This window comes from Montipora capricornis, chromosome 6 (genome assembly GCF_036669925.1).
Source record: "Montipora capricornis isolate CH-2021 chromosome 6, ASM3666992v2, whole genome shotgun sequence".
In the NCBI taxonomy this organism is placed as follows: Eukaryota; Metazoa; Cnidaria; class Anthozoa; order Scleractinia; family Acroporidae; genus Montipora; species Montipora capricornis.
Window position 1 is genome coordinate 74,318,057 of NC_090888.1, and position 12,500 is coordinate 74,330,556.

General features: G+C 42.2%; 2 protein-coding genes across 2 annotated transcripts in view; one reads left to right on the forward strand and one right to left on the reverse strand.

Annotated features, from left to right (window-relative positions):
* The window catches only part of LOC138054551 (uncharacterized), a 9,033-nt gene extending 8,779 nt beyond the window's left edge, over nt 1–254 (forward strand). Inside the window, exon 9 of the mRNA XM_068901065.1 lies at nt 1–254. This exon is cut by the window's left edge and continues 160 nt beyond it. Within this exon, the coding sequence (XP_068757166.1) occupies nt 1–107 (107 nt within the window). The 3' untranslated portion in view covers nt 108–254.
* A 4,633-nt stretch (nt 255–4,887) lies between these two features.
* Nucleotides 4,888–6,145, reverse strand: LOC138054430 (uncharacterized). Its single transcript, XM_068900871.1, has 2 exons — nt 5,367–6,145; nt 4,888–5,299 (listed from the first exon to the last, which is right to left on the reverse strand). The coding sequence occupies exons 1-2, from the start codon at nt 6,143–6,145 to the stop codon at nt 4,888–4,890; spliced, it is 1,191 nt and encodes a 396-aa protein (XP_068756972.1).
* Nucleotides 6,146–12,500: the final 6,355 nt, after the last annotated feature.

Here is a 12,500-nt window from a genome sequence, read left to right on the forward strand (position 1 = left end):
TTGATGCCAACTGTACGAGAATAGGAGAAGCTCTTGCCACAGCAATGGAAACCATGACGGCGGTGGATAATGATTACAAGAGAATTAAGGCGGCTATGCTTTGGTAACGAAGGACATTGAGCGGTTGTTTCAGTCAAAAACGTCGTTCAATTGGGAGACGAAAAACCAATAGCAAAGTGAGTGCTCTGGGCAATTCCAACAGACGGAAACAGATGATGCAAAACAAACCTGATCGCAGGAAAAGCCACTCAAAAACTGAAAGGCCTCCGCATTTTAGCAAAGGACATTTTTCTCGAACCAGTCACAGCAACCACACACGAAAGGAAAGGAAAGATAAATAACTTTATTAATTAAGTGTCTAGCCTTCTAGAACTCGAGCACTAATTGGGTACATTGTAAACAGAAATCAACAAATTAATGCAAATCAAATCAAATGCTCGTCGTTGAGACCGGTCAAACTATCAATTAAACCAATCAGAATTTGAATTAAATATAGCAAGAGCCTGTGAGTAGGAGCCTCCTTATGCACTATATCCTTGAGTCAACCTTTACACGTATCTTTTTTACCTTTAGCAGGGGACTCACATTTACGTCAATTTATTTTTACATCAATTTGCATGCATTGTTTTCGCTATTTTTTGTCTTCGATTGACAATAACTTTATTCTGATTGGCCATTCTTAAAATTGCGTGCAGAGCCGAAGAACTCGTTGTGAAAGATATGAGCAAAGCTTGACTCATAGGGCTAGTACGGGAGAGGCATGCAAGCTCCAACTCATGAGCTCCTGAATATAGTTAACCACCGCTTAGGGCGGGAAACAAACTTCTAAAAGTCACAATTTGTCTCGGTTCATCTTCCGATTGGATGAGAATTAGTGGTATTTCGCACACCTTTGTGATATTAAGTCCGTATCTAATTCCCTCTTTATAGGTTTGTATTGGTCCTCAGTTAGCGAGGCAACTGTAAGCACCAGCAAACATACGAAAACACACTAACGTGCCGTTAAACAAAAGGTGCTGACGATCAAGAAGCTAATGAGCAGAGTTTGCTTAAAGGTGAACCTCCACTAAAACAAGAAAATAACTTTAACGCACAGAACATAATTTTTACAATAGAACGACTTTCATATGACCTTGAAAAATAAACGTAAAAACAGAACGTAAACAAAAATGCAAAACATTTAATTCGCTTATCGAACAAAAACAAAACGAGCGCGAATTTTCATTGGCTTAGCGAACGCGGATGCAAACAACGTCATCTCTCCATGGAACTTTCTGGAAAGTTTCGCACAGACCTCATTTGAAATGCAGAAATATGATTGGGCACTCGAACTGTTTACTGCCCATATTAGGAGATTCCTTGGCGGGAATAAGGAGAAGGTTTGTTTTAATCTTGCCAAACATTGGTCCTTGAAACAAATTGCGAACACTTTTTCAAGTTCATACGAAAGTCGCTCTAAGTATTGTTCCCAATTTTTCCAATGAAAGCGTTTGTTTCTGAAATAACTAAATAAATTTCAAGAACGCTTGTTTTGGTTTTCAAATTTCCCGGACGCCACCATCTTGAATACATGTGACGTGTCGTGGTTGCCCTATTGGAGGTTTTCACGTGACGTCACCGCGGCCATGTTGGTGGACAAAAACAAAAGATCTCTCACTGGCTTCTTTTGTTCGTCCACCAGAAGTCGTAGATTTCTCTGTTGTTATCGGTGTCTCAAGAGGTTGGTTGAAAACGTACTATTGTTGAAACAATAGGGAAAGCACGACACGTCACAATTATTCAAGATGGGGGCGCCCGGGAAATTTATAAAAATTCACTTTTTTCGATGCAAAGACTTTTTGGAAGAAAATTGCCGATCAAATTTGATTGCAAACATTTTATTCGGTTTAAAATTATCCATTAGTCGGAGTGGAGGTTCCCTTTAAGGTCGGTACGCACTATTAATCTTGCGTTGTAAAATATTTCTACGAGTTTCAGACCTCCAACAATAACGAAAGGAACTCACATATTTATATTCTTAACTCTGAAAAGGAGGCTTGGGAAAGAATTAGGGGCAAAGATATTCATCACCGCATTTAAAGGGCGCTTTCTATATTTCAGTCGAAAATCAAATGGATGGTTCAATTTTGGTTTGATCATAGTTAATCCAGGGAATGAAACCTTAAAACCACCAAAAGCGAGAATTCTCTATTTTCGAATTCCCCATAATACACTTTGTTCGCCCGCAAAATTTTGCATAAACCATTGTTTTCAAATGCTCTTTGGTATATGCAGTGTCCCCAAGAGCATTTGAAAACAATAGTTTATGCAAAATTTGGGGGGCTAACAAAGTGTATTATGGGGAATTCGAAAATAGAGAATTATGCTGTCGCAATCGATGTTGAATTCACCGTGACAGTGCAAAATCTTTCGCTTTGCTGGTCTTCGCACAGGTTAGCAAGTTAGTTGCGCATAATTTAATCAAGAGATTTTATTGGTTATCTTCTCGAAAAAAGGTGTGTTGTGTGCACCGTCAAGGCCAAAAACATAGACAAAAACGTGAAACAAAGACTTGTCGAGTTTCATAACCATCTCCATACATGAATTATGGTTCGATCCCTCCTGAATGTTTCGAGCGGCCTTTGTCCGGTCTGACGACTTAAAACAATTCGTCCCCTTTCTTTGGACCAAACAGTTGTTTTCGGTGGCTTAAATATCGTCTTTGCCCCTCGTCTTCTGTAGATAAATATGATGTAAATATTTTAATCTTTGCTGGAATTCTTTTGTAGGTATTTATTTTTTAAGTAAAGGAAATTTTGTACGACTTTTAAACATTGTTGAAAATAAAAGAAATGAAAATGGTATTAAATTAAATTAAGTTAAATTAATCTTGTCTTTGTCAAGTGCTTTTTTATACCAAAAACGTAATATCCATATTTGAACTGCTAAGCAAAATCCAGTTTCGTTTGATGTACTGTGACATGGGTCAGGATGGCCCGGAAAAAGAAACAAAACGCAAACGAAACAAAAAAAATAATAAACCCAAACCCCTTCCCACAATCGTTCAACTATAACCACCATAAATTTTAAGAAAAAGCTTATGATTTTAAATTTAAGATATAATTTAACTACAAGTATAGCAGTTACTACAGTTAATATCTCTAAATTAACTAATCTTACTAATATATATACATGGCTAATGGCCAACGAGCAAGCCAAGCGAAGACGGGAGGCTTGCGAGGCGGCCAGCTTAATGCCGCGCGAAGTATTGTAGCAGGCAGAAAAATTCTCAATCGTGCTGTGAAAGTGTAATGTAAGGCTACTAGTGTAATGTAAGGTTCCCTGGAGATTTAGAAGGGACCAATGAAAGCGCATGTTTTGACGTATGATGTCATTAGACAAACTTGCATGACGCGCGCGACAATTGATGATTTGTGTTCGCAGGTGAGTGAAAAATGAAAGCGCATGTTTTGACGTATGATGTCATTAGACAAACTTGCATGACGCGCGCGACAATTGATGATCTTGTGTTCGCAGGTGAGTGAAAACACATTTTTTTCCCAATTGCCTGACCATTATGTTGTGTACACTTGCTTTGAGTGCTCTTTAATATTTATTTTTGAACCATCGTGGTCTATATTGAGTGAACGAGCTCAAAACTAAACCGGCGTACGTGTTCTTATCGGCCGCTGTTGTCAATTTCGCATTTCAGCCCGCTAGTACAGCAGTTTGTTTTTCGTCTTGTAACCATTAAGTCGGGAACAATTTAATTTAATTTTCAAAGAAAATATGTTGTCTGCAAAGTATACAATTAAACGATCAATTTGACTTGTAATTCATGGCTGTATCTTGCAAAATAGAAATTCTACAAGTGAAGCAACTTTCATGTGCGAGTGAGTTTGATTCCTCGTTACATGTTCCACACTGAAAAGTCTGAAAACGCTTTGGCGATTTTTTACGTGGCACTGATTTTATTCAACTTAAATATTGTATATTCCTTTTAAAATTTTACGACCGTTCTAAAACTACAGCAGTACTTTCCATATTATTGGAAAACACGTTTCTGGTGTTACAATGATACGTCACTTGCAGCTTGCCTTGAACTCCAACCCACCTTAAACCTCTGGATTACTTGTCCCTGTTTTCCCACCATGTCTAAGGAAAAGTACGCCTGATCGCAGGTTATGTTCTTCACCACTGAGCTAACGTGTCAAGTTGCTAATTCTCACCTTAAGAATGATATTCATTTTGAATTCTGGCTGACTATTTACATAACAATGATAAGTAATTATGTACACCTGCCGTGCCGAGCACCTACAATCGAACCTACAACTTGTAGGTTACCGTTCAGAGATCCCTGTTTTACTACTCTTGAAACAACCCTAATCTCGTTAATAATGCTAGCCGTAACCCTAATTACGACTAAAGACGCTGTTTAGGCTTAAGGTTAGTCCCTGTGATAGTTTTAGGTTTATCCAGTATTGCTGTGATCTGTGACCTGCTTTTCCTTCATGCCCCGTGCGGCACACTTATTAAGTTCATTGCATAGAACCGAAGAGTGTACTACGCTGCTAAAATCGTTTCACGTTTCCCTTCTTTTGAACCAAAATAGTGTCTTCGTAATAATCAAGATGGCTACCGAAGTAATAGCATCAGCAAAGCGAAATTTAAACATTTGGAAATTGTCTCTGCATCAGTACAGCCGATCCCGAGCGGTGCATAGAGGCATAGAGTGGTGCGAAGAACACAGTTTACTTTTGTCGTCCGTGAGATGTCCAAAGCTTGTGTGGAAACGCGGTCAGTTGGCAAGACAAAGTGCATCGGGAGATGCCATGGATAACCTTCAATACGCCAGAACTGTTGCACTTTCTGTAACCATTTGTTTGCGGCTTAGTGAAGGTGGATCCATTATCTGAATAGATAATCTCCGGTCTTCATGTTCGGACTGTAAAGCGCTTGAGGCTCGCTATGAATTCCGTTGTTTCTAGGCTCTTCACCAGGTCGAGGTATACAGCTCTGCTTAAGCTGCAAGCGTACAACAATAGGTATGCCTTGCTCTCGGTATTGGCTCTTCGTTTGTAACGCCGGGATTTGTCCCGCGAAGTCCACTTCTGTTACTTGAAATGCTCTTGAACCATCTGTTCCGGTTTTGGGTAGATTTCCCGGCGGCGGCGCTTGGTAAGCTCTGGCGCGGAATCTCTTGCACCCGTAGCAGCTATCTCTCAACTTCTTAACCAGTCTTCGCGGCCGAGGTACCCAGTATCTCACGCACTTTTGACATGGTGAGTCCAACTCCTCCGTGTAGGGTGGAAAGGTGTGCCTAGAAAACCAGTTTCATGGTAAAGGGATGCTCGTCTGGCAGATAGGGTATTCCCCCATAATCTTACCTCGACATTCTAAGACATGCTGATCGTTGTACTGAAGGTTGAATTGTAATTGGTCGGCTTGGAAGTTGGTTTGATGACGAGCTGCCTCTTGAGCTTTCTTGATCCACTGCGACTCGTGAAGCTCGATTTCTTCCGTGGTGATTGGACCGATTTGTCTGTTCCTTGGCTTTGCTTGCATGGCAGTTTCGAATGAAGCGCCACACCAACGCTCCGGTTCGCAGTACTCTCGGTAACTGGTGACTGTTGAGCACATGGTCGAGGGCATCCTTGGTAGGAACGGCTAGAGACAATGTTAGGAGGCCACTTTGATGAATACGCAGCCAGGTCGGGCCTTTATTCCAGAGTAAGTTGTTCGCAGCATCTCCTCCTCGACTCCTTAAGTTGGCTGGATTGTCCTTGGTTGGGACATGATACCACGTGACTTGACGGTGTTGCTGGATCTTGTCCACTCTGTTTGAGACGAATTGGTGGTACTCCCGCTGACCTTTGATCCAGTAGAGTGCCACAGTATAGTCGAGCCAACAGTTGACTGTGCTTTGGTGAACATTTAGGGCGGCTTGGACGTTGGTAGCAAGGTTCACAGCCATGTGCCCTGCGACTAGTTCGAGCCTCGGAATCGTCAGCCTTTTCTTGGCAAGGCATGATTTCGCACATAGGAGTCGCTGAGTGACTTCTTGTGTCTCATTCGGATCGTTCCTGAGAATCACGCTAAGTGTATGTTGTTCTCTATCCCAGGGTAGACCCAACAGCTTCCCTTCTGATGGTTTCACTCCCCCCATGCAGTTGTTGTTTGGCGTAAGTCTTTCTTGGACTTGGACGGTGATTCGCTGATTGCTTCTCAAGGTTTCGCTCCCTCTAGTTGCTGATTAGCAAGGGCAGACTCTGCTTGACCAGACTGTAGCTCTCTGGGTGCTTCCAGCTCTGGGGCGTTTGAGTGCCATCTGTGAATTGTTGATGTTGCGTCATTGAATATTTCTGTTGCGGTAGCTTTCTTCGCTGCGGTTAGTTCAACAGTCTCTCCGCCAGTCATTAAGACGTCGACGTACATGCTTTCGCGTACTTCCTTGACCAACTCAGGATATCGGCGTTCCCACATATCTAGGTGGTGGTTGATAACTCCACCGAAGAGAAACGGCGAGCATGTCATTCCGAAGAGAATAACTGTATTTATTTAACAACGTTGGATAGTTAGGATTGTCAAGTGTTAGCAGTTGAGACTTGTGTACCATTGTCAGGTTAACTTTCATGTCTAATGTTCCGTTCACTGCGCTGTATAAATTTCAACATTGGTGGTAGTCGAACCAAGCATCATATCTATTCTTTTGGTCACGGTTTCGGTAGGTCTTTTTTTGAGGAGATCGATGAGTTTGCTTGATGCGTACGAGCTTCCGGTGCTGGTGTCTAGCAACGCGTGCGTTACCATCGATTTCCACAAGAATGATTTGCTAAACAACTTCTTTGTTTTCCGGGCCATGAGCTGTCAACACTCCTTCGGACTGAACTTTTACCATCTCACAGATTGACGAGTGATGGCACTTGCCACAATTTATTCAGGTCGCGACGGTTTTGCTTTCCACTGATTTGTGGGGGCCAGTGCAATTCAAACGTTCTCTTCGTTGCGCCGAACTTTGGACTACGTTGCAGTCAGAGGGCCTGTGGTCGAACGCACTTGCGAAATTGACCCTTTCTCTGCTGGGTTTGGAACGAGCAATCGGGGTTCTCACGTTTCCGGTGCATGTGTGGGTTTTCTGTTTTGAAGTTGTCCACCGGGTTCCTGCGTAGCGCTTCAGTAAATGTAACGAAATCACATGGCACCCACTCCGAGTCGTTACGTACGAGATCTCCCCTGATGTTTGGAAGTTTTTCCAGCTTCAATGAGACCATTCCGTTTACTTCTCCAATATGTTTGAGTGTTTCGAGGCATTGTACGCTCTGGGAGAGATTCTCGAAGAATTCATGGATTCTTTTAGGGTTTACCGTAGGCGTGCAAGGCAGATCGAGAATCTCCAAATCGTTCCGTGAAGGTTGCTACTGCTCTGTTGTACCCTTCGGTTGTATGCGGCAAAGCTTCGATAGTTTTCCGTACTCTGTCATCGAGTAATTCTCGAAAATGTGTAAACTTGGTTACTGGTGGCACGCTTGATTTGTCGATGGTCTCGGAATATTGTTCCCAAAACCTCGGCCAGTCTGCGTACGTCCCGTTGAATTTAGTGATATCCAGCTTTGGTAATTTGACTTGCCTGCATGAAAGGCGTTTCATAGGCAGCAGATGCGCTCTGGTATCCGGTGTGAAGCTGATATTCTTCTTGCAATTTGAGCTTCGTCTCGTGGAGCTCGATTTCAAACCGCAATTTTTTACGCATTTTTTTCTTCTCCCGCTCTTTCGTTTCCAACTCTATTTTTCGTTTCGCCAACCATTCTTCTAGGGTTTCAACTTGAACGTCAGCTTCTTCTATCTTGGCGTTTACTCCATCGTTCCACTCGTTGATATCTTCGTCGTCAAGTTTATTTGCCATCTTCTGGGCTTCTAACATTCTTCGCGCGTTGTCCAAATCCCGTAGATCAGCGCTCTGGACCAAGGCCACTTCCTGTTCTCACCGTACGTGCTCGTACTCAAGACTTCGCACTAACCGTTCGGTACCGCTCGTTTGTCTAGTCACGTGTTTCCGGTAGTAAACTGATTCTAGATTTTGCAATCAAATGAGCGCCCTAGTCCCTGACAGTCTAAGTAGAAGGAAAGGTTACGTTTATACAAACGTTGGCCGTGTAGCACTTATATTTTAAACAGAGTTAAGTGAATAGAGTGTAATGTGAAGTGCTAGATTTCAATCCCATGTGAACCCGTCAAACGGGAGCAACTCAGCTCAATTCCCTAAATTCCAAACAAGTCGACGCTGACAAAAGGGAAAAAAGGAAAGGAAAGGAACTTTATTTAAGTGTCTAGACGTTCTAGCGCTGGAGCACTAATTGGGATACCCTGCGAGCAGAGTCTCTTTCGATCTTCCTAGATAAGTCGGGAAGAGGAAAGTAGACTCTGCTCGTCGCCTCCACATTATTTGATTTACCGCTCATCCAAAGAATTGGATGAGTCAGTCCAGTTTCGACTTGTCAAACCTGTTTTTTTTTATTTTTGCGCATGATCAGTCGCCACGCGTCATCAATATTTTGAAATTTACAACAGCGTGGCAATTTTAACTGTTAGAATTCCCATGAGTTTTTCCTATATGTGTCGGTTACAGAAACTAGCCTGACAGAAACCTATAAATTTTTCAGTAAAAAAATAAAATGGCATTTTTAAGATATATGGACTATCTTGAGTTTCCAATGAAATGATTCCTTGATTGTCGTGTGTTTGCCGGAGTTGTTCGAAAATATTCCGACTTCTTCTTCTTCGTTTTGTGGCTACTGGTCACGCGTGACTGACACCGGATACATAAATTTTCAATTTTTAACGCATGCTCAATACAAAATGTGGAAGCGGCGAGCAGAGTCTGCTTTCCTCTTCCCGACTTATCTAGGAAGATCGAAAGAGACTCTGCTCGCAGGGTATAATTGGGAACACTGTAAACTGAAATTAACAAATCAACGCAAATTAAGTCTAACGTTGGTTTTTGAGGAGAGGGGAAGCCGGAGCACCCGGAGAAAAGCACTCGGTGCAGAGCCCACATCTGACGACGAGGCTGGAAAATGAACCCGGACCACATTGGTGGGAGAATGAAGGGGTAGTTTCTAAAGAAACTGTGGTGCTGCGTCGGTGGGGAAGTAGTATACAAAAATTTGGTTTTATCAACGGAGTTGATAATGTAAATTGGCCACCGTACAGAGATTCTAAAAGCTGACGTTTCGAGCGTTAGCCCTTCGTCAGAGCGAATTGGTGGGAGGCCAGTGCTCTCACCACTGCGCCATCCCTACACCCATGGAGAGAAAGACTCAATCCAATACTGCTTACAGGCGACCTCAGAAGGCTTTCCTTCAGATCCGACTAAAAGAAACAGAGAGAGATTCCCTACGCTTCCATTGGAGACCTCCACACAGTTTTAAGACCATGGTCTTTCTTTTTACTTGTGCTCTCTTCGGAATGACATGCTCGCCGTTTCTCTTCGGTGGAGTTATCAACCAGCACCTAGATATGTGGGAACGCCGATATCCTGAGTTGGTCAAGGAAGTACGCAAAAGCATGTACGTTGACGACTTAATGACTGGCGGAGAGACTGTCGAACTAACTGCAGGGAAGAAAGCTACCGCAACAGAAATATTCAGTGACGCATCATTTACAATTCACAGATGGCACTCAAACGCCCCAGAGCTGGAAGCACCCAGAGAGCTACAGTCTGGTCAAGCAGCGTCTATCCTTGCTAACCAGCAACTAGAGGGAGCGAAACCTTGAGAAGCAATCAGCGAATCACCGTCCTGTGCCATCCCTGCACCCCCCAAAAAAACGAGTATTGGCAACAAATCCTCAAAAACAAAACACGTCCTTTAAGGCGACAGTAGCACGATTCATAATTTCTTTAGCTAACTTCTTGTAGCCGTTGTGCTTGAGGAATAGCAAAACCTTACAAAATTCGTTTGTGATATAACACAAAGGATACTGCCTAGGCATGGAGCTCAAAGACAGTGATCTAAAACCTTAAAATACGACCACCTCCACCTCCCAATCTAATACCTCCCTGGAGGTAAAAATAAGCCCAAAAACAACTCAGTGGAGCGCCGCGGGAAATGTTGGTCGATCACAAATCTTACCGGGTTGGATGGTTCTGGTTTCCAGACCCATCCTGGCGTTAGCGTTCCAACTGACTTTTGCCACTGATTGTAGGTGTGGGCTCGCAACAGGCCTCATCTGAAGCTTCAATTAAGGCATGCCAACTCAAAGTGTTGAAGTTCCTTTCAGTGTGTTCAAACTACCGTCAATACTCGTTTTTTCCCCAACAGCATATGAAAATGGAGCAGGTTCAGAGTAGTTTAAGCTCCCAGCCTCGAAGGCTTCAATGATGGACTCTTGTTTGTTTGTTTGTTATTTATTTGTTTAAGCAGGTTGAAGTTTTGGCAGCTATTCAGCCGATGTGGACCTGCTATACCCACCCACTTATATACACACAGAGGACAGCCACAACACCGAGAACTTTATCCCCTACTCTTCTCGAATAGTGTGTGGGTTCTTTAACGTCCCACAGGGAACTAATGAACATGGAAGTTATTTGTCAGACGGGACCACCGGCTTATCGTCCTTATCCGAGAAGACTTGAAAGTCTAACCATTTGCGGATGTAATTACAAAGGCAGCACTTTCTCCTCAGTTATTTAAAGACCCTGAGTGTTGGTCCGGCCGGAGTCGAACTCACGATAGAGAAGCCGTTAACAATATACTGTCTTTTTCTTGATCACCGTTTTTACTAATCCCCTTTCAGGGATTTTCGCTTTTATCATTGCGCTGTGAAGAATCTTCACTGAAAACTGAGATGGGCTCACCGGGGAAAACTGAGAATTAAGATTCGTCATTAATGGGTGTTCCGTTGTGAAAATTCTGTTTAACGAGCTTTGTTAGGTGCAGCAGCCATAACTATACAACTGTTGAAAGATTATGGAACGCAAATTCCGGGAAACATACTTTAAAGAAGAGCGGGGCTCAACAACCTTGAGCGACAGATATCTCTACGATCGAAGTTATCGGGTATCGGATTTTAATTAATGCAAAGGGCAGCTTTGTTTTTAATGTCATTCACAGGGCGTTTATCGTCAAAACCGTGTGAGGCTTTTTTGATATTCCGATTGGTTGCTTAGAAAATTTTGGGGGTCAAATACGCCTATAAAAATTACACCTATAAAGGTTACGTCAAAGGCCATTGCAGGAGTTCATTTTGAAAAAAAAAGAGGAAACCCCTCAGACGATATTTTAGGGTGGTATCTTGGGAGTCCTCGGGCCAAATTTAAGACAATCCGTTGAATTTTCATACTCTATCAATTTGGATACACTTGCGTAAACATTTTTTACAAACTTTTCACGCCATGTCAACACCCAAACACAGCAGATAACAGCAGGGGAACACAGGAGATGTCCTGCTGAGTCCCTTGGGACGAACCGCAAAAATGTCATTATTTAATCATTTCATCTTTTTACGGCCTCGCTTCTTTTTAGTTTTTACCCATGGACTCTTTTCTCGTTTATCGTATCCCATGAAAAAGTCATTCCCAGGGAGTAAACCGACAACAATGTGTGAAAAAATTCGACGATGTTTATGACAAACAACGCAACTTGAAATTCGAGACCAAGGTTAATTTCCCGCGGAAAACGTGACCAAATTCCTTAGCGTCGACAGTCTCAAAAACTCTCAAATTGGCTTTTCCCACCTTTGCTGACTGAGATATTAAAGAACCATCAAAAATACGTTAATAAGTCGTTAGTAAGTCACGTTTTGTTTAGTCTCCTACGGAGCCGTTCTTTGTGTGGTCACGCAACGCTCCTCCTCACATCTATTCCCACCCTGGTCAGAGTTTTTCTCTATCCTTGAGTGGGCCCATTTCCATTAGTAGGGCAAACGCTCACATGGTATACATGGGTAGAAAATAGCACTTCACATCACCTTCTCATAATTAATTCACTTATTGTTAATGTTACTAAATTTGCAAATGCAAACAACGAAAAAGCCCTATAATGATTTATCAGGATACGAGCTTTTTTATTATTTCTATTTTTTGAAAGAGACTATTCAAATCATACAGTTTTACTTATTTCGTTAATTCTGTTCATCCAAAAAATTTACAAGAGCAGTTCTACATCATCCGAATTTTTTATTACAATCATAGTTCAACAACTTATCATCCTATATTCGAAGTCTGGTTCCGTAATCCTGGTTTAGTTTCTTGAAAAGTGTTGAAATCTGCCGTGGCGAAGACAAATAGACTACTCCATTTCTCTCAATGCTCAAAATCTAAAATTCCGTAGTTGCGTTTTCCGTAGTCCAGTCCAAATTGATTCCTTTACAATTCCATAATCTTGATTTCAGTGTCGGAATAACTTGGTACCAAACATTCCACAATAACTTGAAATCTTGTTGAAGGAAAAAGCCTAAATCCAGTAGTCCAGTCCACGTTCAAATCGCCAAAACTCCCTTCATCATCTATTCAAAACTCAACA